This window comes from Apis mellifera, linkage group LG9 (genome assembly GCF_003254395.2).
Source record: "Apis mellifera strain DH4 linkage group LG9, Amel_HAv3.1, whole genome shotgun sequence".
Lineage (NCBI taxonomy): Eukaryota > Metazoa > Arthropoda > Insecta > Hymenoptera > Apidae > Apis > Apis mellifera.
This window is the reverse complement of record NC_037646.1, coordinates 5,718,314-5,744,066: the sequence shown is the minus strand read 5'-3', so window position 1 is coordinate 5,744,066 and position 25,753 is coordinate 5,718,314. Positions and strand designations below refer to the sequence as shown.

The window sequence follows — 25,753 nt, the reverse complement described above, 5'->3', positions numbered from 1 at the left end:
TTCTAAGACGGGCAAACGACCCATCCCCGTGTGTGCCCGTCCCTCCCCCGCGCGTATACACACGCACACGCACGCATACACACTCGTGGAAGCACGTCCGCTCGAGATCGACTTTAAATTACGTTCATTACAGGGTCCCTGGTGACGTTGTTCCATCCGGAGGCCCGGTGTGCCGACGATACGGGGGAGCAGAAATGTTGGAAAAACAGGGTGAGAGACGGGTGATGATGATGGTGGTGGTGGCGGCGATATATAGGCGCAGTTTCTGTTATGGAGACGTCTCTGACGATTCTGTTTATCGAGTGAAATTGAGGGAGATTTCTTCTTTCTTTCGAGATGTTTGATTATGTTAAACGACTCGGATCGTGTCACGTTGGGGCAGATGTTTGGTTAGAGCGAGTTGATATAAGGGCGGGATGTTAACCCTTCTCGCTCTCGTTTGCACAGGCGCGAGGATATGTGGATAAAAGAAAGAGAGAGAGAGAGGAAAGAAGAAGGTTAAAGGTATTTGATTGGATTAAAAAGGAAAAATTGTTTAAAAAAAAGTTTGTTAAAAATTTGCGATACAAAATACGAGAATTCTAATTACAAATTTTGTGTTACGTTATATCTTATGGACAAGTTGGCTGACCACAGACGATCCGTTTCCCCTTATCCGCTTACGTTTCACTTCTGATTCTCTAAATATATCGATTACCAACACCACACTTTCCTATATATTATTGCGATTTTTTCGTTAAAAAGAAATTGATTATAAAATTTTTGAAAAATTCCACAAAATCGTTCTATTCCTTTTAAGATATGAATTTATTTGAATGATACGCGACAGATGTATTATTTCTTTTTTTTTTTTTTTGATCGATTTAACGAGAAGAATTTATTTCTACGTGAAAAACGTGTTTCATAAATCGTGTTATTCGATGAAAATATTATTACAAAATTTTCTGAAAGAAGCTTAGAGAAACCACGTTACGCGTCATAATACATCCAGCCCTTTCTATCTACCGACACAATTTCGAACGCCGCCTCTTTCATCAAATTCCCATTTCTGCCGCGTTTTATTAACGATTCCTTTTACACCTTCCTGTTTTCAAAATCGTGCCAGAATTTCAAGATTAAAAAACCGCTTTCACCGTGTTACAGCAATACCCCCGTTCTGAATGAACTTTTTTATTCAATATACATCCCCTATATTTTACGTGATGATGAAAAAAAAAAAAAGAAGAAAAACCACAAGTAAGTGACATTTATTCAACATCAAATTATCCTCTCGTTATTTCCTGTAATTGCAAAAGATATTTAACGTTAAAATAAGAAAAAAAAAGTCGAACAATTTTGAACGAAATTATTATTCCTTGAATCATCCATTGTCGATTTTTGATTAATTTCTCGATGAATTTAATCGCGATAAGAAAAAAAATATTCTTTTCTATACGTTGCAAGCATCCGTTGATCGAATTTCTTCGCCACCCCGTAGAACGAGGTTGCGGCCAGCCGTTTTCTCCCACTGAAAGTTTATCTCTACACAGGCGAAAGGCAGATTGCGAATTACTAGGCTCCCAACTAAATGAATCTTGTGGGATTGTCTCTCGATATTCGCGGATAACTCAGTTTCTTTGATTGCTTCTTAATTTATCCTTTATCCCCGGAAAAAGGGATCGATGAGAAAGTGGCGAGCGTCGAAACAAGCGTGGTTTATGAACGAGGAGGGTTTATTACACGTGCTCGAGGAATAATTCTCGAATGCTGGTCATATAGTGTGTGTTTTGCAATAAGATGCAGATTCAATGATGGACGGAGGATAGGAAGAAGACAATGAGGGACGACGTTCATTGTTCTTAAATCTATATAGGACCACTTGTATCTTTAGATAGAAAGAATTAACCTTTGGAATTATTTGAAATTTTTTTCTTCTTCATTCCTGTGCATCGAGATAATTGCAAATATAAATCGATGAAAATTTCCCGATGTACTTACATTTTCAATATTTTATCGTTGCGTGAACGATTTCATCAATTTTTGAATCGAAAAATAATTATCAGAGTGTTTCTTCTTCTTCTTCTTCTCAACTTTTTAACGAGAATTATATTTTCGATCTCTGAATTAGGCGCGGCGTTTAAGAGTCGGCAGTTGAAATGTAAAAATGTAAGAGCCGAAAAGGGAAGTTGCGCAGATTATCGCAATGTGGACGTGCACGATCGTCGAACAATGAACAATGACTACTGAGAGCGAGTCATTAGTTGACTCTCGTGGCTCGGCTGGAAAAAGAATGTAACGCTGCCTTTTTGCACGCGTGCTTCCGGCTGGAGAAAACGTAAGAGACACGCACGAAATCATTTTCTATTCTCCTTCGAATTTTCTTTTCTTTTTATTTTAAATTGACCATTGACTTCTTTATATAAATTTCCATTTCATATAGTTCCAATCGATCGAAGATTTGGAAATTTTTATCACTTTGAAATTTGAAACGTCGAGATGCGTGAAATTTCTTTTTTTTAATCAATATGAATAATTATCGAACGATTTATGATCGTTAATCTTAATTTTAATATCATATTTCATACTTAAAAAGTTTCCAAAATTTATCCACAAAATGTTAAAAATATTCACGAAATAAAATTGTAAAAATATATTATTAATGAGGGAATAGATTTCTTAATTCATTGAAATTGTCAAATTCTCAGTCGAAACGAAGATGAATTAATGAATAATATTTAATCCAAAGTGGAAACATAGTAGCCTTGGAGAGAGTTATTAGGCTACGAGTTGTGAACTGTGAACTTTGGTATGTAACTTGGTCTATAACCGAGCTTAGCCTGTGTGTAATAAGTAATTAAAGATTAGCTTTACGGATCAATGACCCGTTGGGAAGAATAAATTGGGAATTTCGATAAACTTACGTGGGAGTTTGACGAAGTTATTTCGCGAAACTGTTAATAAGCGATCATTTGTCACCCAATCTGTCTTATTTACGGCGGATTTCTTACCTGGAACAAAAAGAAGACGTGCATTGTTAATTAAATAATTCACGAATTATTAATGTAAAATATTTTATCCAATTATAATTCTTTCTTTATTTTTAATCACGAAATTTTAATTACACGAACGAGCGAAACAGACTTCAACAGAGATACAAGTAATTTTAACAGAGAGAAGAATTTCGCTGTAATAATGAACGATTATATATCCTTTTATTTTTATTTTTCAATATTACGCAAGTTGCTAAACTTCATATATAGCATTATTTCCTGCAACAAAACGATTTACGCAAGAAATCCCCATTAAGTCTTTTCTCCATGCCAAAGATTAATCGTGATCATCTCTCCCAAACTACTTCCCTTCCTTTGCAGAGAGCAAAAACATATCATTACCGTCGAACCAACCCATACACTCGTATCATTACGTGAAAAAATTAGAAAAAAAGTTTTCTGAAAATCTAAAAGACATAATATTGATGATACAAGAAATCAAATTATTCGAAGGCCAATCAACTTTCCCATCACGTCATCGCTGTAATAATTAACTTCGAATTACGTAATTCATCCAAACCTCCCAATACCTTCTAAAATAACAAACCAAAGAATGTAAAGAATCATCATCATCGATATTTAAAACAAAATATTCGCGTTTCTCCTCCCTCGAAAGAAATCCCACCATTCAACAAAGCGACGCGAGATTTTTATTCATCACACAGCTGGTTGAACGGAAATGGCGTTAACTTATGTCATCTGTAAAAGTAACAATATTGCACGCAGATCCGTCTAAATCTCCTCCATCACCGTCATCCAGCATAATTCAAAAAAACACACACAAATATCCCCTCCTCCCTCACGGATAGAAAACATCACGTCACACGTACGTGCAAAAATAACACGTGGAATCGCGTAAGTAAGTGGTTCAGAGGCGTTCCTCCAAACGTTGTTGGAACACGTGCCCCGTGGCTGGCGAAGGTGTTTGCGCGATTTTGCCTTGTCACTTGAGGGGGAGGAAGGGGATAAAGAGGGAGGAAACGTCGAATTTAAAAGGCTCTGGTGGAAGAGCGCGTGACTGCTCGGACGGCTATGGAGTTAACGTTATTTCGAGGAAACGGCGTCGCTCGCCGTTCGCCGTTTTTATCGTCTCGAGGCATCGTCCTTTATAAGACGCATGTCTCGAGAGTTGAGGAAGCAGCGGAGGGTCACGTGCCGCCGATACAGGGCAAGGCATTGGACCGGAAACTGGGAGGGGAAGACGGATCTGTGACTTCCATGATCTCTCTTACTTTTTTGTTTCTGGATTTATTTATTTTTCTTCTGGAATACGGAACAAGTATGGATATTTTGAATTTCGAAATGTATGTATATATATATTTGAATTAGGTTGATTATTTAATATTTCGAATTCGAGTATTTTTTTTCACAAATTTTATACACTTTTGTTCTCTCCATCATTTGTTTTCTCCCTCCCACAGATCCTCTCCACGCGGAGGAAATTGAACAGGCAAATCGATATAACGTATATAAAGACGTTAATGCTGTTTGATAACTTTTGTCACAACAGGGGTGGCCCTGTGTATTATCGTAAACTACATTTAGCGACGTTTGAAAATTATTTTCATATGGATTTCGTAGTAAATTGCAATAAATGAAATGTGCGCGTTGTGAAAGGTGCTTTCAGAGAATCTCGGCGAACTATTTAACCCGTTTTGCGCAAAATTGATAGTTAATGACGTTTGGCAGCGCGGCGACAAAATTCGACCCCGTTAAATACTCGCGAAACGAACGAACGAACGAACGAACGAACGAGATTATTATCACTGGTAGAAAAAAATTTCCCTCTCTCTCTCTCTCTCTTTTCCAAGCCCACCTTTTAAATTAAATCCTTGAAATTTTACACGTCGTAAAACGCGTTCACCGCATTTTCTCTCTTCCTTTAAGTTTTTAATCATTCTATTTACACGCGATTTTTATTTTTCTAAAAAGAAAAAGATTCTTCTCTTTTATTAAATTATTGAATATTATCTTATTGAATATATATATTTGTATTATATAGAGGAAGAATTTTACAAAAAAAAAAGTTAAGAAAATCAAAAGAATCTTCTCTTCTCGATAACGTATATATAAATAATATTATAAAAATATGCACGGGATAAAATTATCTCTTATAAATAATATAAACCGAGACCGAAAATTGGATAAAAAATTAGGAGGCGAATCATTAAGAATCTCGCCCCGTTAAAGAAGAAACTGACTGATAAAACGGAGAAAAGCGCAAGGAAAGTAAATATCGCGTAAAATTTCTACGAGCAACCCCCTTTGAAGATTTAATCGCAATTAACGCGAGCGATATTAATTACATAAATGAAAGGACGAGAATAAAATCGCGTTTGAAGGTTTTAATAGAAATTAAAAGAGGTGTTTTCGACCGCTCTCCCCTCTTTCCTCCATCTTTCTCTTCCCATCTTTCTTTCTTTTCCTTTTCTTTTCTTCTCCTCCCCCCAAATTCAAAAATAAATCGAGACTTCAATTCATGGAAGAACGAAACGCGGACAGAGATCCAAGGAACGCGTTTAATCTCGAAGGAAAACGATCGTCGATTAACATAAAGTGTTATCTCAATTAGTCACCTCTAATCGATCTGTTGCAACAACACTCCTCTCGCAATGGTTCTGGTCCAGAAGAAGAGGAGGAGGAGGAGGAGGAGGAAGCGTCGATGCAACTATCACCTGTAAATTAACGTGTTCTCGTCCCCGGTAATAATAATAATTGCGCTCAATTTACCTTTTAGACTTCTTTAATTATTCTCAGAATAAAAAAAAACGCGTTCTTTCGTTTCGACACGGAACACGAGTAGTAAAAAGAATGCTTGAAAAGCGCGTTAATAACTCGACGCGAGTTTCTTCTTTTTCTTTTCTATTTCGACCTCTCTCTCTCTCTCTCTTCTCTTGCTATTTTCTCTACAATTAAATAAACTGGAGGGGGGGCGAAATAAGGACGCCTCGAAAGGATAAATATATAATTTCCTTTCGTTAATTTTTTAACCCTCTCCTAGTTATTAAATAAGTATACAGTCGGGAGCCAATTAAAATTGATAAATTTTCATCAACTCGTTAAGCTTTTAAGTTTCGAGTTTGAGTTTTGATTGAATGATAAAATTCATTTACCGATTTTCTTCCTAACTGTAAACTGTAATTTATAAATCGTAAATTTCCTTGCTCGTTAAATCATTGATCATATTATTTTATTCGCTTAATTATCGTTGAAACTTTCCAATCTTCAATCGTCTTGAGATCATAAATTTCCAACAACATCTCTTTCATAAATTAAAAAAAATCTATCGATAAAGATCCAAACAGATGGCGTTAAATACAACGATTGTTGAACACTCCACAACAAATAATAAACACCGTTTAGAAAATTAAGTAATGCTCGTTCGATCGGATCTTCGGTTAGTAAGGGAATTGTAATTTCTCTCAACTTGCTTACCCAAAGTCTCAAAGCATGGAGTTTATAGCAACAGCTGTGTACAACTGTGTACAACTGTGTGCAACTCCACCACCTCGAGAGTTGGCGATACGAACGGTATTATTGTGCGACACTCGAACTCGATAATTGGCTCCTTAACAACGTAATGTATTAGTTCCTGCTCCTTTGCCGCACAGAAATTCTGACAACTTTGAATTTCCACTTATAATATATATAAAGACGAGCGACTTTTCAAAATATCTCATCTAAAACAAAATACAAATTGCTTATTCCCAAAAGATATTTTACGATAGCCAAGACAAAAAAAGACACTGTTCCTGTTCCAAAGTTTCTTTGATTTAAATTTCTTTGTGAAAAAAAGAAAAAGAAAAAGATACTCAAGATAAAAGAGAGACGTTCCAGAGTTCCATGAATAAAGAAAGACAGGATCTCTTATTCCAAAGCTTTATCGAGAAAGATGGAATCTTCGATTTAAATTTCTCTGTGAAAAAAAGAAAAGGATACTCAAGATAAAAGAGAGACGTTCCAGAGTTCTATGGATAAAGAAAGACAGGATCTCTTATTCCAAAGCTTTATCGAGAAAGATGGAATCTTCGATTTAAATTTCTCTGAGAAAAAAAGAAAAAGAAAAGGATACTCAAGATAAAAGAGAGACGTTCCAGAGTTCCATGGATAAAGAAAGACAGGATCTTTGATTGAAATTTCTTGGTTAAAAAAAAGGAGAAAAGCTTCGATCGTTGATCCATTATCGAAAAATCTTCGACTCTTTGATTTCACCATTTTCAGCATTTATTCCAACCCCTTCGAGGTATTTTCAGAGTGGCGGTACTCGGACTCAACAGTTCGCACGTGTTTACATTCCCTTGAGGAAGCGAGTTGACGGCAAGTATCCCGGGGCTACGCGTGCTCGTGCACCTCGGATCCGGGCGGCGTCGTCTATTGTGTCGAGGTTGCGGAAAGCCGTGTTATCTCGAATAATACGATTACACGGAATAATCGCGTATACCGGACGAGACCGGCGTACGCCAGTGGCTCGATTACATTTATTTTCCACCGCTGTGTGCTTCCCCGCACCCGGCTATTTTGCACCCGTCGAGGGGAAGATTGATACACTCTCGACGGAAGTGACTCGTACGTGACTGGAAATCGATCAGATTTTCATCCTTCCAATTCTATTCGAAATTGTAACTTGTCTCTCGTTGATATATATATATATCGAGAATTACGTACGAAACTCTCGATGCTTATTGAACTTTTTTTATTATTGGCATAAGTTTTATTATGACAAGTAGGCAATTGTTATAATAATTTTTATTATAACAAGAAGACAGGATAATTTAATGGAATAAAATTTTTGTAAATTTCTCCTTCTCGATTATTTTATATCCACTTTGAGAATTAAAACTTTCATTTTCCTCTTGAAAATTTCTCTCTCTGTCTTTCGAGTAAATAATCGATATCTCTTTTCTTTCGAACGTTCAAATCTTCAAATTTAAATTTCCTAAATACGAGGATCGAGCAACATTTCCATTTAAAGATCTCTCGATAATCGAGGGGCGGATAAAACAGGGATATGGAGGAGAGAGAAAGGAGAGAAAGAGAGGTGGAGAGGGCGCGAAATGGAGGCGGAGTGCAAGTTTTAATTTAAACTTCTCCCTTCTGGAAAACGTTTATTTGAGCTGTATCGTAAAAGTTGATTTATCGCGGCCGGTCGTCAGTAATATTAATTTCGCGAAGTTCGCGCCCGCTCGTTACACGTGCTTCACTTTTATAGGATTAATAACAGCATCATTAACTGGCTGCCGAGAACTTAATTGGATCGACCTAGGGGAATGGACCACTAGCGTGCAACTCGATGTAAAACATGGTTAAAAAGGTAGGGAACGGTTTAAAGGTGCTCGAGCTAATCGAAATTTAGGTACTCTTTTCTTTTTCCTTTTTTTTTTCTTTAAGCCACGTGACTTACTTAACTGCTCGAGTACTCGATATTGCGTTCATTTGTTTATACAAATTTGCTCCAATTATCTCTTCCAATAGTTTCAAGCTAAACAAAACTTTTAAACCATAACGTTTCGATCTAAAAAAAATACCAAATTAAAGATATATATATAATAAAATTCTTTTGCTCTTCTATCATATTTTTTAACCAAATTTTTAAACTTTTAAACGACGAATTTTCAAAGTTTCACCGCGTTCCAAATTCTCTTCCACCATCCAGTCACGATATCCATATCCCTGCCCGCGTTACGTAACACAACAGTTCCGACGGACGTGTATCTAGAAGTTCAATTGGTTGGAAACGCGTGTACATATAGGTGAATTTTCGACGCATTTCACCCGCGAAGCCAAAGTTTGTGCGGCGTGTCGAGCGAGAACCGAGCCACGAGAAATATTCCCCGGTTTTATATAGACTTAGGTTTCCACCAGGAAACGAAAGGAAACGAGATGAAAAGCACGATACGTTCCTTTTGAAAACGGGATATCTTTCCTTCGTTTTCATGGTGCTTAGGTTTAACCTTTTGTTTTATGATTTGTTTTCTTTTCTTCTTTTTCTTTTAGCACTTATTCTATATCCGACGAAATCGAACGACAGAGAGATATTCAGTTTTTATTTATTAGAAAAATTTTTCAATTTTTCTAATACATTTTAAGAAAAAGATTTTCTATTGGAATTATTTTATTGTTTTTGGATCATCTTTCTAAATGATAGTATAAATAGATGAATAGATAGATACATACAGGAGTTAATGGTCAAGTGGCGCTAGTATCGTTTAAATTTCGATGAGCTTAAAGTTTTTCAATCATATTTATCACGCACATTTATATATAAATACATTATATTTGATATCCAAACATCATTTTCATCGGAATAAACTAAAATAAAAGATACATATATATACAAAATTTTCCATTCTAAACGATATTTTTGCAACGAGCCCGATTCATTCGAATGTTAATTCCAACAGAAATTCCGAAACGGAAAGAAAAAAAACTAGAATTCACTATCAATTTCATGGAGAAAAAAAACCAGGTTACAGAAATAAAGCATGGGCAACGAATAAAAGGGATTAAGGATAATCGTTAAACGTACAAACTGGCGTACCGATCACCGCCATTTCAGGAAAAAAAAAAAAAAAAAAAAATAGAAAGAACAGCGACCATTATCCAACAGCCGATTTGTAAAATCCTTTCATCAAAAGCGTTACAATGGACGGATACGTGGTACAAACGCGTCGAAAAACAGGCGAACGCGAGAAGAGCAGAATTTTAAACACAATCGTTCTCCCTCTCTCTTCCCCCCGATACATTATCAAAGGCGTTCGTTAATGTGTTGCCGTGTTGAATGTGACGCGTATCCCCCCCTCCCCTCCGTGGAAAAATCGCGTTTCGAAGCGAATAAAACCGTTCCATTTTGACTAGTAAATGCGAAATATCATTGTGCATCCATTTCGATGTAGGATCAGACCGTAAAAAAAAAAAAAAGAACAATGATAAACACGGAATATTGGATTATTCCATGGCGATTCAAGCTCTGCGCGACCATTTCCAACCGTCCGCCCGACCGGAAGTTTCGGAATTGAACGCACGTTTTGCTCGTCTCGAATTCCTTACCTGTGAGAAAGATAGAAGAATATTTAATAATCAACTTTTGATCGATCGAGTGATGAACAACTCGTTTGACGACGAGGTTGGAATCGATTTGAAACAAAGTCGGATAATAAAAAGGATTTGAATTTTTGAAGAAGAAATAAAATAATTTTTGTGATATTGTTCTTTGGATTATGGAAAAAGAGATTATTATTTATCGATGTGATTTTAATTCGAGTCATAGTGGAATTTTAGTTGAGAGAATTATTTTTGATCGAAGAAGAATTACAATTATGGCATATCGTTTCGGGAGCACGATAAAAATATGTGATTCTGACATTTTTCCGAATAAAGGTACACGTCTCAATACTTCTGTTTGCAAGTGCGTCACGATGCATGTTGAGAATAAAACGAGATACAAAGTCGTATTCATTTCGTCGGTTCTCGTTTATTTCCTTTTCTCCGTCTTTTCCTTTATACGCCCCAAGCCTTTTTCCTTTCCAGCTCCCCCCCCCTTCTTTTTCTCCGCTTTTTTTTCGTCGTTCGCAGCGGAAAATCACCAAATCGTAGAGGAAACGCGTTTCACAATCATGAAAATTGAATAATCGTTAAAAATCATTACAAATCACTTTAAAAAATATATTATATATTATATCCAATTTATTATATTGCGCATTCCTTTATGAATTTCCGGAATTTTTATTTTTTTATTATTTCCTTTGAACGTTAGTTTCAGAAACGTTTGAAATTCTTTTTTTTTTTTTACAAGTATCAAAAGATAGAAATTCTAAAGTTACGAGATATAAAACTTTAAATTTACAAAACTTGCAATTGGAAAGTTCAAAGGTATAAATGGTTTCTATATTATATTTCTATGAATATTTCCATTCATTTGTGACCACGTACCGTGCACCATTCTTTTTTCAAAAGATTCTTAGAGAATTGTGAACATGTATAGAAGAAAGAAATAAAACGAAATAAACAGACTATTTTTCAATCTAACATAGAATCGAATGTTATTTTCACTCACCTTTCTAAATGTACGTGTGATTCAATAATTGATTCTCGTAATTAAATTGCGGATTTGTATCCAATTAAAACGCTATAATGTACAAAAGTTATTGAAAATTTCGTCGAAACTATTCGGTACAGAAAATCATGCCATATCTTTGGAAACATTCTTCACATGCGAATATAAATATAAATATTTTCCAGAGAATTTTTTTAATTCTTAAATTAATAAATTGAGAAAAAATTCATCGAAAGACTATCTGCAATCACAGATCGAATATCATGTTAACAAATTCACGTATCCTTAACAACAAACTTCTTCGTTTCTTTCAATTTTATCAACGTCAATTTAATGTTACCTTTCTATAGCTACACGTCGAAACTATCATCATTATGCGGAGTAAAAGGTTCTTTGGCGCTAGTTGTACTGCACAGAAAATGGCCGAGCAGTGCACATTGAATAGAATGTACTCGAGAATGAATTTACACGCGTTAGAAAAGAGAAAATTTGAATATTCTTTAAAGAAATTAAAACGAGAAAAATCTTTTATCGATTTTTTGATAAATATAAATGTAAAAGCAAGTTATACTTACTTGTTATTATACGCTCATGAAAAGCAGTGAATATCACGCTGTGCACATCGTCACGGTTCTTCGATATATCGATTATTATTCAAAAATTATTTCTATTTCTGGGCACAGGAGGCATTATCGTGTAATGGAGTTTGCGTGAACCAGAACCGAGCAGTTTTCCTCGATGGATATTCGAACCGGCGTCCCGATATCGTTCCGGTGTGTTTCGTCGAAAACGCTTTGTTACCCTGAAAACGGATGATCCCCGGCCGGTTCTCGGCTCTTCCGTTTGATTTGCGTCAACAGGCTAACGTGTTTGTTCATCCTTGTATATTAAATCTTTCGACTTTTTCGAGTGTTTTCCTTTTTTTTTTTTTTCGAGCCACCCCCTCGCGTTTTGTTTGACCGATTGATTGCGGGTTATGGAAAAAAGTGTGCGAAAGTTTTGATATTTGATAAGAGATCGCGCGGTATTTGAACCGTCGGTGCAGCACGTCGAGCGCGATTGCCCATTTGCGGACCAACCCTGATTTATAGTTTGATTTATAGCGATTTTTGTGTACTTTGCGCCTCGTGTCGTTCATTTCCCCCCTTTCTCTTATCTTCTCTATCGTCTGTAATATTGAATATCGAATTCGTTTGAAATTGTTCAAACAACGATACGCGCGTGACGTGTATATAAAATGGAATTTCGATAATTATTCCTGTAATTTAATTAAAATTTTCAATCGTGCCTTTCTCGAGAATCGATTATAATTGAAGATACAAGAGTATCTCGTCATCGAGTTATCTCGATGACGAAAGTTTCAAAGGGCGGTTGGAAGAGATTCCAGGGAGGAGAATCTCTGTGGCGAGGTCACGTCTCCGCGAACGAAGAGCTATAAAGCGAGGCTTTCCATCGACAAGTGCGGATGGGCCCGGGGACGTGCAGCTTGCGCAAGCAAGCAACGATGTTCGTGCATCCAACCCCTCTTTTTCACGCCCGGCCACGGACGATCAGGGCGTCGTACGTGTACCGAAGGTTTTATAGTATTAACTGAAATTGCACGAGTCCTCGTAAACTGCAAAGCTCTCGCCAGGTATCTAAAGGGTGGCGCGAAAGAAATTGCCTTTCTCTCTTTTTTTCCTCACCTGTCAATCTATTTTTGCCAGGCGTCCAATAATAGGATGGTAGAAATATTCGAAATGATACGAAGAGGGAAGAATGGAGGATCATTTGTCATCATTTGCGACAAGTTGACAGGTGTTCCCTATTTGTTATAATACGAATCACTCGGAAGACAACTGATCCCAATATTTTCTCAGATATACTTAATTTTAATCCCAACCTGTCTAACCTTTCTAATAACTAAGTCTCCATAAAGTAACTTAGATTTTATAGTAGATTCATCTAGAAATAAAACAAATGAATCTACTTCTTTTTCAAATGTGAAGGAGTATGTAAAATTTTCATTAAACATTCATAAAGTTTATCCTTAATAATACTACACCAAAAAACTGCTCCTTTCAAAGAATTACACGAATCTCATTCTCCAAACTTCCTCAACTTCTCCAAGTTCTCTGAATTTTTATATCTTCAGAACGATCCAAAAAGAAGAAGAAACACCAAACTTCTTTCTCCAGGATAACTATAATCCTAGACGATCCCTAAAACGAATCTTTTTTAGAAAAAAAAAAAAGAGTTTCTCGAATCACCCCGTGTACATTCACTGCGCTCACGTATTGCTCGTCCGTGGACCGATTGAATGCGAATGGGCCAGCCATGGGATACGTGAGTATCCCTGACGTCGGCCAGGGCTTTTCCCAGTGACGAGAGGGATCAGGGAGGGACAGTAAAATCGAAATTGTCAGAGGTGCCGCTTTAGTTTTAGAGCTCTCGAGTTACTGCCCTCGTAATTCCTTTGCGTCCGTTTCCACCACCTTTTTCCTTTCCACATTCTCCCAAACCTCGTCCTCCTTCTCCCTAATATAATCACCGCCCATCTTTCTCACGGAATTCAATCACTGGAGGATGGAAGATCGACGAGGATAATTTTTCCAAATCATTATTCGTTGATCAGAAAAGTGGTTGCCAATATGGAACCAAATTGTACCAGAGTTAAATGGTTAAACAAAATCTAAAAAATAAAGTTATTATAATATTGTAATTATTTCGAATAATGGAAATGGAGATAAATTATTCTCAACCTCGATTTAAATTCCGATGAAATTATCGCAAAAGAGGAATTGGAGTCATCGAACAGGAAAAGGAGAAATTAATCGATGTAAAATTTCGTTGGTGCAGGAAAAATTCGCATTCGATTCGAAAAGAAGAAAAAAGGAAGGAAAACAGGAATTACAGGAATTGGAATCGGGCAGAGGATCGTTGGAACACGTAATAAGATCACCGAGCTGTTAAATAAAACTGCGGTGGACAAAGGGAGAGGGAGGAGGCGGGACAGCGTGAAAAACACGGATTTATCGAGCTCCATTGACTCGAAAGCCCATAAGTATGGGTCACTGCCTCGATTTTGTCTCTGGCCAGCTTCTATTATTCTGGCGGTTTGGTTGCATAATGGCCGCCGTCCGAGCGGCTTCGAACGGTTGAAAGGAAAGAAAGAGACGTGAAAACGGTCGCACGACATTGACCCCGTTGCCGAAATACTCTTGCCTCGGCCGATTCTCTTCTCTTCTCTCAATCGACACGCTGTCTTGTTGTACGCGTGGATTGTTCCTCCATGTGGAACAGGATTATTCGGCAAAGTCAGCGAACAATGGACTCGTAAAAAGACTTCGGATCCGGGTCAACGCGTTTCAAGTTGAGTGTTAAGGTTTTCGTTTTCGCTAATATCTCTCCTTCGAATTTCTCCTAATTCTCCTTTATTTATTATTCCTTTTATCTCGTTCACATATATATACAAATCCTGTAAATTTGAATTTTGTTAATACGAATTCTCGAAAAGAAATTGGAGGAGGAAAAAAGAGACGCGTTCAATGCGTTCGAGAGAGACGCAAGAAAGCGTCGATAGGCGTCCATATGCGTGCATGCAAACGTTTGTCAGTCGCACATGCGAAAGTGAAAGTTCGAAGCGTGATGCACGATATAGATTCCATCGTTCCCATAACATGGAGCCGCAGCTATAATGCTCGAAGCTCGAGTTTTCCGTATTGGAGGGCCACTCCGCTCCTAGAATATCTGATTAATCGATCGTCCCCTCCCTTCTCCCTTTAGTGTGTACAGGTATTACGTTTACACACGTCGTGGTCTCGTTACGAGATGGCACCGTTTATGCGAAAAAGGGAATTTATGGAGAAATCGCAATTCTCGCGGATTAATTTCAGATCAGACTTGAAAGTGGATATAATAAAATTTGTCAAATCAGATTTGTAAATTCCATCCATTTTTGTAACAGCACTCTCTGTTTTGTTTAAAAAATTGTTTGGTTATTTTCCATTAATTGTATTCGTCATTCTAACGGTTTATTTTATTTCCTTATTTACCTTTCGCCTCGTAATTGTTCATGCTGCGTCTTGATTATTAATTGGAGAAATGAGATTGAGCAATAGCACTTTCTTCTAACAGGTTTTGATTTTTTCCTCCCCCCCTCCATTTGTTCATTATTCATTCGATTGATTTTTTAAAACCTTGCGAGAGTTTTAAAGTGTGGAAAAAAAGTTTGAATACGATTTGCAAGACTAATTCGCGGATACTTTCCCTCATTAAGTTAATCAATACGTTGGAAACGACATGCAAATAAATGATGAGGCAAAGAAGAGAAAAGAAAATTGGCTTCAACAAAGGATGGAACGATAAAGAATGTATTTAAAATTTAATTGTTCGATATTGCTCCATATTATATTCGAATCATAAAGTTACAGAATATTGAAAAATAAGAATTTCACGATGCAGGGAATAAAATTATTGAACATAGAAAAATGTACAATAATTATATAATACTTTTTGATCAAAGTAGAGTACGGGTTAAATGATCAATCAAAAGTTCGCGTATGTTGTTACTTTCATTCATTACTCGCATGATTCAGTGATTTTCAGACGCAAGTCGTTCACCACACGTGCAAAACCGGTTTCCCAACTTTGTTTTATTTACACATTTGTATTATTCCCAACAAATTGCAAAGTTCGACGTTACACTTTCCAAAACGTTGCAAAATTGTCCCTTAATCGTCGATCCCTTAGCTTCGAAATAATTAACCCGTTTATCTTACCTGAAAAGGGAGAAACGATATTTATACAATTTTATTTTACGAATAATTCGAAGATTGTATTCCTTTTCGTAATAATACTTTTCCAATTTTCTCATTTTTAATTATACTTCTTCTTTCGCAATACTCGAATAATCCTTTCTTTCATTCCTCACACGAGGGGGGGAGAGTCATCCATTCGAGGAAAATTTAAAATATAATTAACAATTTTATCACTGATTGCCTTTTGATTGCACCAATCAAGCGAAATGATAATTATGTACGAAAATAAATAGATATTAAAAAAAAAAAAATCTTCAATTCCTAAAAGATTGGAATTGGAAATTTAATTGTAAAAAAAGTAATTATTGACCGTTTACGTGAATTACATACACGTGATTGTATTATTCCCAGTGTTTTTTCGCGCCAACGAGATAATTGTCTCCCCGATTATATCCTTTTTTATCACGCACATCTTTCCTGGTTTCGCAAAGGATTGAAAACGTTACATTAGAGATTGAATGCAACGCGCGATTCAACGGGAATGAATCTTTCAAGATCGGGTTATTTACTTAATAAAAGTGGAGATAATCGAGTTTGCACGGCACAGATACGAGGGGAGAAAGTTAATTCGCGTAGATTAAATGGCGCAAATGAAGCATACGGTGGCAACGAGTCACGTAAGAGCCATACACGGGACATCACACTTTTTTTTTTTTTTTTTTTTTCCCAACAAGAAACTTTCTCACAAGTTTCGAAGCCTCGGCTCCGCTCCACCGTGGATCGTGTAAATACGATTTTACTTGCCTCGATGAAAAAAAAAGAAAAAATTTCACACAGAATTTTAGAATCCAATTTTCTTTTTTTTAAAATCTTATCTTTGTATTCGTATCCGAGATGAATTAATTTTTGTCAAAAAAATTATATTTCTTTCAATTATTTTTCAAATATAATTTTTTAGTATATTTCGTGTATTTTCGATATTTCAAGTGAATCCTCTTCTTCGATTTGAATCCGAATTTATAAATTTAGAAAGTTAAACACGAAATTATCGCCACAACACACTTTGTTATCTTTGGACGCTGTGATAAAGGTGGACCATAAATTGAGACAAGTACACCGGCTTGGAGATAAGCCCTGGAAAGATGGAGAAAAAGGGTTGATTCTCCAGAAAGAGAAAACGTGAGAGAGTAGGAATAATCCTTTTGAGAGAACGTTTAATCTTCTGAGATTTCATTTTATTTTTTATATAATATACTTTGCAATATATTTTTTTTATACAAGAATAATTTTTCAGAAATTTATTGGAATTTATCCCATGATTTCTCTGGTTTGAATTTACGGTGAAAGAATGCAAATTTCTATTATTGCACTTACGTACGTTTATGCTAATTAAGATGCATACTATGTCACCATTCCGAATCATGAATCACTGTTTAAAGTGAAAGGGTGAAACTTTAAACAAAACGTTAATAAATAGTACAGTATTACATACATTTAAGAATTTATATTACTCTTTCTACGTATATGAATCTACTTACTACTCCAGTTATATATCACTATTCAAAATTAAAGAATTGTTAATAATTCAAGTTTACTAACTCTCTCTTAATCTCACATACTATTCAAATTCCTTTTATGGTGTATTATCCTTTCCATTCAAATAATTTTTTCTCAAGTAGTAAAAATTACTGATAAAATCTCTGAATCCATAAATAATTATAAAACTAATTTCTGAAGAAGAAATATTTTTAATATTTACACAAGAACTTTCTCTTAATCTCAAATACTGTTCTTCTATATTAGCAACATCCCTTTCCATTAAAATTTTTCAAAATTCAATCTCTTCCTCCTTCCTTCGTCAACGATAAAAATCTATTTAGAATCTCCTTCCCTTCCCCAATTATTTATCATCCCCAAAGCGCTCTTAACCTTTGAAAAGAAGAAGCGGTGTGAAAGATCAGAGGCGTTAAACGCTTGCTGCGGAAATGAAACCATGGGAAGAAGAAATCCAAAGACCGTGCACTCTAATCGGATTTCCGGCCAGTGATTTCCAAATTTCGCGTGGATGAATTAGTAACGAATTTATATATACACGGAGTTGAGTATACGGCAAAGAGGCTTAAACCCAGACAAATTCAAGAATGGGGCAGCAACAGGTTACAGAGAGCCGCTCCTCGTAAGAGAGAGAGAGAGAGAGAGAGCTATACTACGTATGTACGTCGTCGTCGTGGTCGTTTTGGCCGTCGACGACGACGACACAACGATGTCCCTCCTCTGTATTTGTTTTGTGTACCTCTGACTACCCGACATAATGGAGATCGAGAGAGAGAGTAGGAGAAAAGATCCTGCTCTGCTGGAGGCTGCTCTCTCATTCATATCCTCTGGAAGACGCGTGACCGATTCAGAGAGCCCGTGTTATTCGATCGCCTTTTTAATCGACACGTTCTTTTTCTTCTCTTCGATTATTAATACTCGAAGGATAAAATTCTTTATCGATATTGTTCACTCATATCCCAAGTTTTTTACGTGATTTTCTCCCTTTGCTGTATAATAATTAATTATATAATTTCTTATCCTCTTCGAAGACGTAACCAATAATAAGATCGAGATCGAGATCGATTTTTCAGATACCATATCAATTTTTCTGTAAATAAAGTTTTTCTTGAATCGATCAAATAAAAATGTAGTGTAAATATTTATTTTATTTCTAATCAAAGATCGAATATAAAAAAGAAGGAGACTCACCTTTTCGATATCGATATCGATGATCGATCAAAAAATTGTATGATAAATTTTCTGTTACGCGATCGTTTAACGATTAATAATAAATTCTCTCGACCACGAGAAAATACTCTCCGTTTCACGAGCAAAATCTATTCAACAATTATTCACGAAAATGATACGACACGAATCTCGTCGAATCGCGTTTTAGATATCGCGGGAAATATTCGAAGCGAATTCAATAACGTCGCTCACGTAAACCAGATCTCGCTCGACACAACACCCTCCCCCCTGCCAACATTTGTTCCACATATTATTCCTGACAATTATTTCACAAATGCAGAGAGGAGTGGGAGAGGAAGGAAACAGTAATATCGTGGTGGAGAGATTTTTGTTTGGAAAAATCCATCAAATTGAATTTCGTAACAACAGTGCTACTGCTGCTGCTATTCGCTCGCCGCACAGGAAATTACGTTCATTTGTTTTGATCGGGAATAAAAAAGTATTCGCGACCGGATTTCCATTCCAGAGAAACTGGAGGAGGATTATGCTGTAATTCCTTTCCTCTCCACGTGATCGCATACATTTTTTTTCATGGGGATTAATTAATTTCCCTGGATTGTGATTATGGAAAATAAAATGAATTTCAATTTGTTATCATCGATAGAATAAATCGTTCAAAAAATTTAAATATTCCAACGATTGCAATTTTGAAAGAAACAAGAACGAAAGGAACAGACAGATATTCTTCGTCGATTTCTTCTCTAAATTTAAAACTCGAAGATCCATGGAGACTCCTGGAAAAAATTCTAATAAATATTTTAAAGCCAATATATAAGTTTAATAATTATAATAAATATTTTAGAGCCAATGATTTTGAAAAGAATGATAAGATAAAGACAGACAATTCCTCGTCAATTTCTTCTCCAAATATAAGGATGGAAATTCCTCGAAAAAGTATCTTTTTCTTCCTCGTCGTCGTATTGTTTCTTCAACCGATCGCAAACGATTGCGAAAGAAATTTCATCAAGCCAACGCGGGGAATGAGAAGAACCGCGGATTCGAAGCGTCGGCAGAGCGGCGACACACGCCCATCTCGAGGTTTCGCAACCATGCAAACCAGCATTTCTTTCCCTTTCTTTCGCGACTCCTCCCTGTATCCCTCTCTTCTTCTCCTCTCCCCTGTCATTTCACGGATACGTCCCTCCGTTTCTTTCTTCCGCGAAGAAAGGCGTCGGCCGGGCGGAGAATTGTGGCCGAATGTTCGACTCGACGGTGTGAAAAATTCTTTGCGACGGCGTTTTTGCCGCCAATGAATCGATCATACTTGCTCGAGTATCGATCCATGTGCGCTGATTTTGATCCTTAATTTCATTTTTATCTTATTTATATATTTGTACTCGTTTATGATTTTTTCAGAAGATGAGGTCAGAAGAAAATGGAAATTTCACGTGTTTCGAGTCTTATTTGTTCCCGAAGAATTGAATTTTTTAAAATTTTATTAAAATCGCGCGCGTAATTTTCGATCTGGCTTCGATTTTAATTGAAATTCAAATGGAACTTGGAAATGGAAAGGGACCGATCGATAAAATTTTAAATTCGAGTTTCCATTTGGATTCAAATTTTAATTTGATTAATATTATAATTAAATTTCATCCGGGGAATTCAATCCAGGATATCAATCTTAAGAGTTGGAAAAATCTCGCAAGATTTTCAAATCTTGATTGAAATTTTAAATTTATTATTCAAATAGGAATGAAATTCGAATCGATTTAAAATTCTCGAATTTCTTTTGAGAGATATCACAACAAGATCGGAATTTCAATTAATCTTAACCTCTTCTTCCTTGACGCTTTAAACCGTTCTTTGAATCAAAATTCTCCGCAGATGAGTCGACGCAGAGAATGAGATAAAATGATAAAAATTCAATGGTGATCTTCGATCCAAGAATCGAGGCACGAACAGTTATTAGAGATTAACGACACGATGTGCACCGAGATATTCAATGTTTCTCTACAGACATAACATCGAGGAAAAAGAAAAAAAACAGAGAAAAATGAAGAAGAAGAATTTTTCGTGATAAACCATTAATAGAGTTAATGGAAATATCTTCATCCATCATTTAACAACTCGAGATTAAACTAATAAAAGATCTTTTGTAATCTAATCATCGATGAAAGTTGTAATACTTTTTCCCTCCAATCAATTTACAAATTGATTCCATCTTCTACGAAGAAATTATGAACGACGTAGTAGCCTAACACTATAAATCATCCTGTAAATATACTTTTTCTCCCAAAAATTTCTCATTAATAAACAAATTGATAACACGTTTAAATATTAAACAAACAATAACAATATTTAATATATCATGTAAAATAATAAAAAATTTGAATTCGCAACAAAGAGAAGAAAACTCGTTTGTTAAATCGAACGTTTCATCAACGATAAAACTTGCCTTATTATACACCTGTTACCCGATTGGCTAAATTGCCGGGGACAACTATTTTCGTTCGATCGATTGTATAACGGGTGTCCCAAAAGCACGGAGGAGGAAAGGAAGAGAGAGAGAGGAGTAAGAGAAGAGCGTTTCAGTTTCCGGCACTTCTATACGCAAGATAGACACTCCGGATAAGAGAGGAATTTAATTGAAAGCCATTGTTTCCGCGTTCCCTCTTTCTAGTTTTACTGGAAAGCTTCGTATTAACAATCAGTCGCAATTAACTGTTATTACGTCACCCCCTCCGTGGCAGGGTTTGAGGTCTGAACATGGAAAGAATGGGAGAAGAGGCGAAAAATGGCGAAAAATAGGCTCTCATCGGGCCTGCTATCGGTCGTCTTGCTCGTGCTCCACACGTTTTCCCCATTAATCATTCTTTTTTTTTTCTCTTTGTTTTTTTACATGATTAATGGACGTACTCTTTGAACTTTGGAGCAAAGATAGGAAACCTTATTGAAATTTAATGAGATTATTCGATTCTTTTCCTTTTTTCGAATTCATTTTTCATTCAGAATTTATTTTCCTTTTTACTTGTAATATCGTTCATATATTTCGTAGATATGAATCCTTTTTCTATTTATTTATTTCAAATATTGTAAATATTTTACCCTTTCGTTTCATTATCGTGATTGTGCATCTCCTTTTCTTTCAATATCAATAATACTTCTATGAAATCCACGCGTGATCTACCTATAAATTAAAATATTAAAATATTTTATTTTATATAAAATATTAAAAAATTAAAATATTTCGGTGTGAAAGAAGCTTTGGAAACTTGCGTTCATCAGGCATGTTTCGCGAGTTGACTTATGATCACTTGGTTTCCCTCTCCATCGAGGACAATTAAAGCTAATTACTCGTGATTAACCCTTCCTCCACTCTCCCAGATATTATACTTGAGTAGCTTGCAGCTTTATGGGCAGAAAGAAATTGGAATGGAATCATCGATATAATCGCGCGTGGGCGAAGGTTTACAGCGAATCTAAAAATTACTTGGGATTAATGATATTTATGGAATAATGAATCCGTTAAAAATTGTTGCTCCTTTCTATCTCTTGCAAAAATTGCATACGGAGAATATGCTTGTTTAGGTTTTATTAATTTTTAATCTCCCGGTGCAATTCTCGGAGAATTTCACCATGAAACGTACTTGCACTTAATAATCTTAATTATCACGTGTGCGTGTGCGTGTGCGTGCGAAATTCAGTTCAGAAAAGAAATTAATTAAGAAGAAATTGTATGAAGTTTGAAAAAAAAAAAAAAAGAAAGAAAATTTTCTAGAAAGATTCTAGATCGATCTCTTTGTGATAATTTCTATTTGTTAATAATAATAATAATAAACAACGTTCCAATTTTTTGAAACACGGTTTTGTTAACACGGCGTGGCATTAGTTAATCGAAACAGCTTCCTTTTTCCAAAGATAGGAAAATCAATTATAAAGTTAAGATTTAACGAGATAACGAAAAGGGGGATTAAACGAAGGCAAGAAAAGTTAGTGAACAATGTTTTAACTTTGCATCAAGCTTCTGTGGCCTAGGAACACCTCTCCAACGGGAACTTTTTAATCTCGAAACAAAAATACACTGTTGTCGACTCGTATTCAATTCCCGTTGATGAACTTTACTTTCGTTCAATGTTTCGATTAACATAAATTACGCGAAATTACGTATGCGATCTAACATCAATTTGGAATTCCGGAAATGATAATAAATATCTGAAATAATACATCAAAATTGAAAGGGTAATTAATCGGCGAGTCAATTTCTCGAATATCAATTTTCATAATTGTGTTATGCAAATAAAAAATTTTTACTTACAGGATTATTTAAATAATCACGATATCCTCATTATCCATTTTTGATCAACAAAATCTTACGAAACTTTTTTTATAATTAGCTTAATTTTTCAAATATCAGTAATTGATCACTTTAACTTCTACTTCTTCTTTAAACTCTTCTTGATTATATAAAAAACAATCTCTGCAGACTTTAAAATTCATATCCATTAGAAAATTGATAATCTCAATATTCTTTATATATTCTATATATAATAGCGTGTATCTCTTTTTTCTTAACCTTTTCAATTAATCATTATTATTCTTCCAACACAATCCTCTTCGAAAAAGAATCGTTCCATTTCTATTGAAAACGTTGGGAAAAACGAGGGAAAAAAGAAAAAAGAAAACCGCAGTAACACGATTCCATGTTAATTCCTATCTAGGAACAAAGCGTGTCTTTAGACAAGCGGAACGTAGGAAACGTAGGGGAAAATAAGCAATGAAATATTCAAGGCAAATATTAACGCGTAACCCGTGTTATCCCCAAGCTTTTCGTTACGAATTCCTCTTCGCCTATTTCAACGTTAGGTGAGAATCTTTCCCGCTCCACGCGCCAAATGAATAAATGATTAAACGCTAAACACGTTTCAGTTCCACCGCCACGTTTCCAGAAAACGTTCAGGTGGATCCACCGGTAAAGTAATCCGAAACGCGATAAAACATGTATCGAAAGCGAAGCGCAACCACCAACCCAAAACCGTACTTCTATTGCTTCTATTCCTATAAAGCGGCCGAATTGCAAGGAAGCGCTAACACAAATCCTGAGCAAACACGTCTCCGCGATGCGTTTCCGAGTAATATGCTCGTTATTAAACGAGTCTCTTATATACGTAGACTCGGGGTGGACTCGGCAGCCATTCCTCGGCAACGTGTGTAATAGACGAAACAGGTATTTATTAATGTTCGGCGAGAGGTTAGTTTTTGAGGTTAGGATTGTAGCGGTTAGAATTGTACGCGTAATAAACGTGTTCGTGATGTTGATAAAAATACGAGAGGACACGATTTTTCAGGATAAGACTATGGATTCGACTATTTTCCTCGAGTTTTCTTCATTTTCTTTGTTATTTTATTTTAATGATTATTCCTTTTTCTTCGTGGATCTCTGCGGTGGAAACGATCCTTTTTTTGAGGTTAGAATTGGATGGAGTTTGAATATTTCGACTTGGTTCTTGGTTTTCTTTTTCCTTTCGTATGAAACTGATTTGAATTATTAAATGTATTGTTAAATTGTTATAAATATATATATGAAAGATAAACGTTTAAAAGATATTTTCTTCTCTGTCAAGATATAGGATACAAGACACGTTGAAACTAATGTTGGACACGTTTCCTTAAAAAGGAGAACACACCCATAAAAGTTTCACGAGACAATTAGGAAAGACGCAACCATTAAACGATTCCATTCATGGCGTCTTCTTCGAGAATGTTCACAGGCTATTTCCGGTTTTAACGGACAAACTTTGGTAACCCGCGTGTCGAACCAAAGCCAGAGAAAACGATCGTGGGAATTAGGATGTTGTATTTTGTTATAAGAGAAGTTGAAGTTGAAGTTTTTAAAACGTGATGATGAATTTAAGAAATTTTCTAAGAAAAAGAAGAAATAAATATCATTAAAATCATAAAATATTCGATCGAAAATGAAATACAATATTTAATTTCAAATTAAAAACACGGCTAATGACATATTGATTATAAAAAAAAAATATATAATATTTAAATATTTACACTGAATGTTTCGAGATAATTTTAAAATTAATTTATCAAATATTTTGAACGCGGGAAAAAAAATGAATCATTTTTTTGAATGAAAGTTGATAAAATTTTAAAAAAATTAAGTTGAAAAATTCACTTTGCAAATTTTAATCATATTACACTGTTTATTACGTTCCCATGTTTAATTTAATTTTTGTACGACGAATAAATTGTAAATAACGCGTTTGAAATTAAATATTTTCGAGGACTTCAAAAAAAAAAAAAAAGAAAACTAATTAACAGCTGTAAAGCTACATCACCTTTTTTTTTGCGCAGAGATATCTCTTTTTCATAGAAAATACACACCGACATTGGACAAGTTTCTTTCAAGATTAAACGAAAATATTATTAACCGTCCTGGGAACGAAATCCATCATGGCCAGAATCGTAAAAACAGCAACTTCCTGTTTATACTAATTTACCTTCCCATCGCACTAGTATGATTTAATATAAATAAAACGTAAAAATTTCCATTCTACAAATATCCACTGTATTTTTAATCCGTTTAATCCATTTCGATTCGATCGATCCAATAGATTTTTTAAGATCGCGTAACAAGACATTCATTTTTGGAATCAATATAATCATAATTGATGATACACATTCATTGATAATAATTTCTATTTTTTTTTTTCTTCTAGAAAATATATTCTTCTCCTTTTTTCATTTACTCGAAGAGAAAACTTTAATTTAGAGCGACGATTGTTTAATGGCTGCCATTGCAAATTTACATATACGTAATTATCTTGATATCGTTTCGCAACGAGACTCTAAAAAAAAGATGAAGAATCGCGTGTAAAATTTTGATAAGTGGAGGAAAAAACGATAACATACACGATAAAATCGATTTTATCACTTTGCTTTTTATATTTTCATTTTATCGTGCATTTGGATATTTCATTGTATCAATTTTCTTACAAAGAGAATTATATTTATGCAGGAACAAAGATTTATCTTGGAGGAAGGAAAATTAAAATTCATTCTAATTAATTCTCCTTTATGAACAATTGGTCGAGCATTTTTAAATCGTGAACATCATTCATTTCTGAATTGAAACAAATAAAATTGTCGAAACGTAACAATGTAGCTTTTTATTTTACGCGTATCCCCAAAAACTATGC

The 25,753-nt window shown here is 35.3% G+C and overlaps 2 protein-coding genes across 5 annotated transcripts in view; one reads left to right on the top strand and one right to left on the bottom strand.

Moving 5' to 3' along the window:
- LOC724356 (RING finger protein 17) overlaps positions 1 to 25,753 on the bottom strand; it is a 203,393-nt gene that overhangs the window by 21,220 nt on the left and 156,420 nt on the right. The gene's annotated exons all lie outside the window — the stretch shown is intronic.
- The window catches only part of LOC411343, a 106,879-nt gene that overhangs the window by 10,072 nt on the left and 71,054 nt on the right, over positions 1 to 25,753 (top strand). Inside the window, exon 2 of one of the 3 annotated variants that reach the window (XM_003249696.4) lies at positions 134 to 210. The exons of the other annotated variants lie outside the window; for them this stretch is intronic. Within the exon in view, the coding sequence (XP_003249744.1) occupies positions 195 to 210 (16 nt within the window). The 5' untranslated portion in view covers positions 134 to 194. The remainder of the gene's footprint in view (positions 1 to 133; positions 211 to 25,753) is intronic. 3 annotated transcript variants of the gene reach the window in all.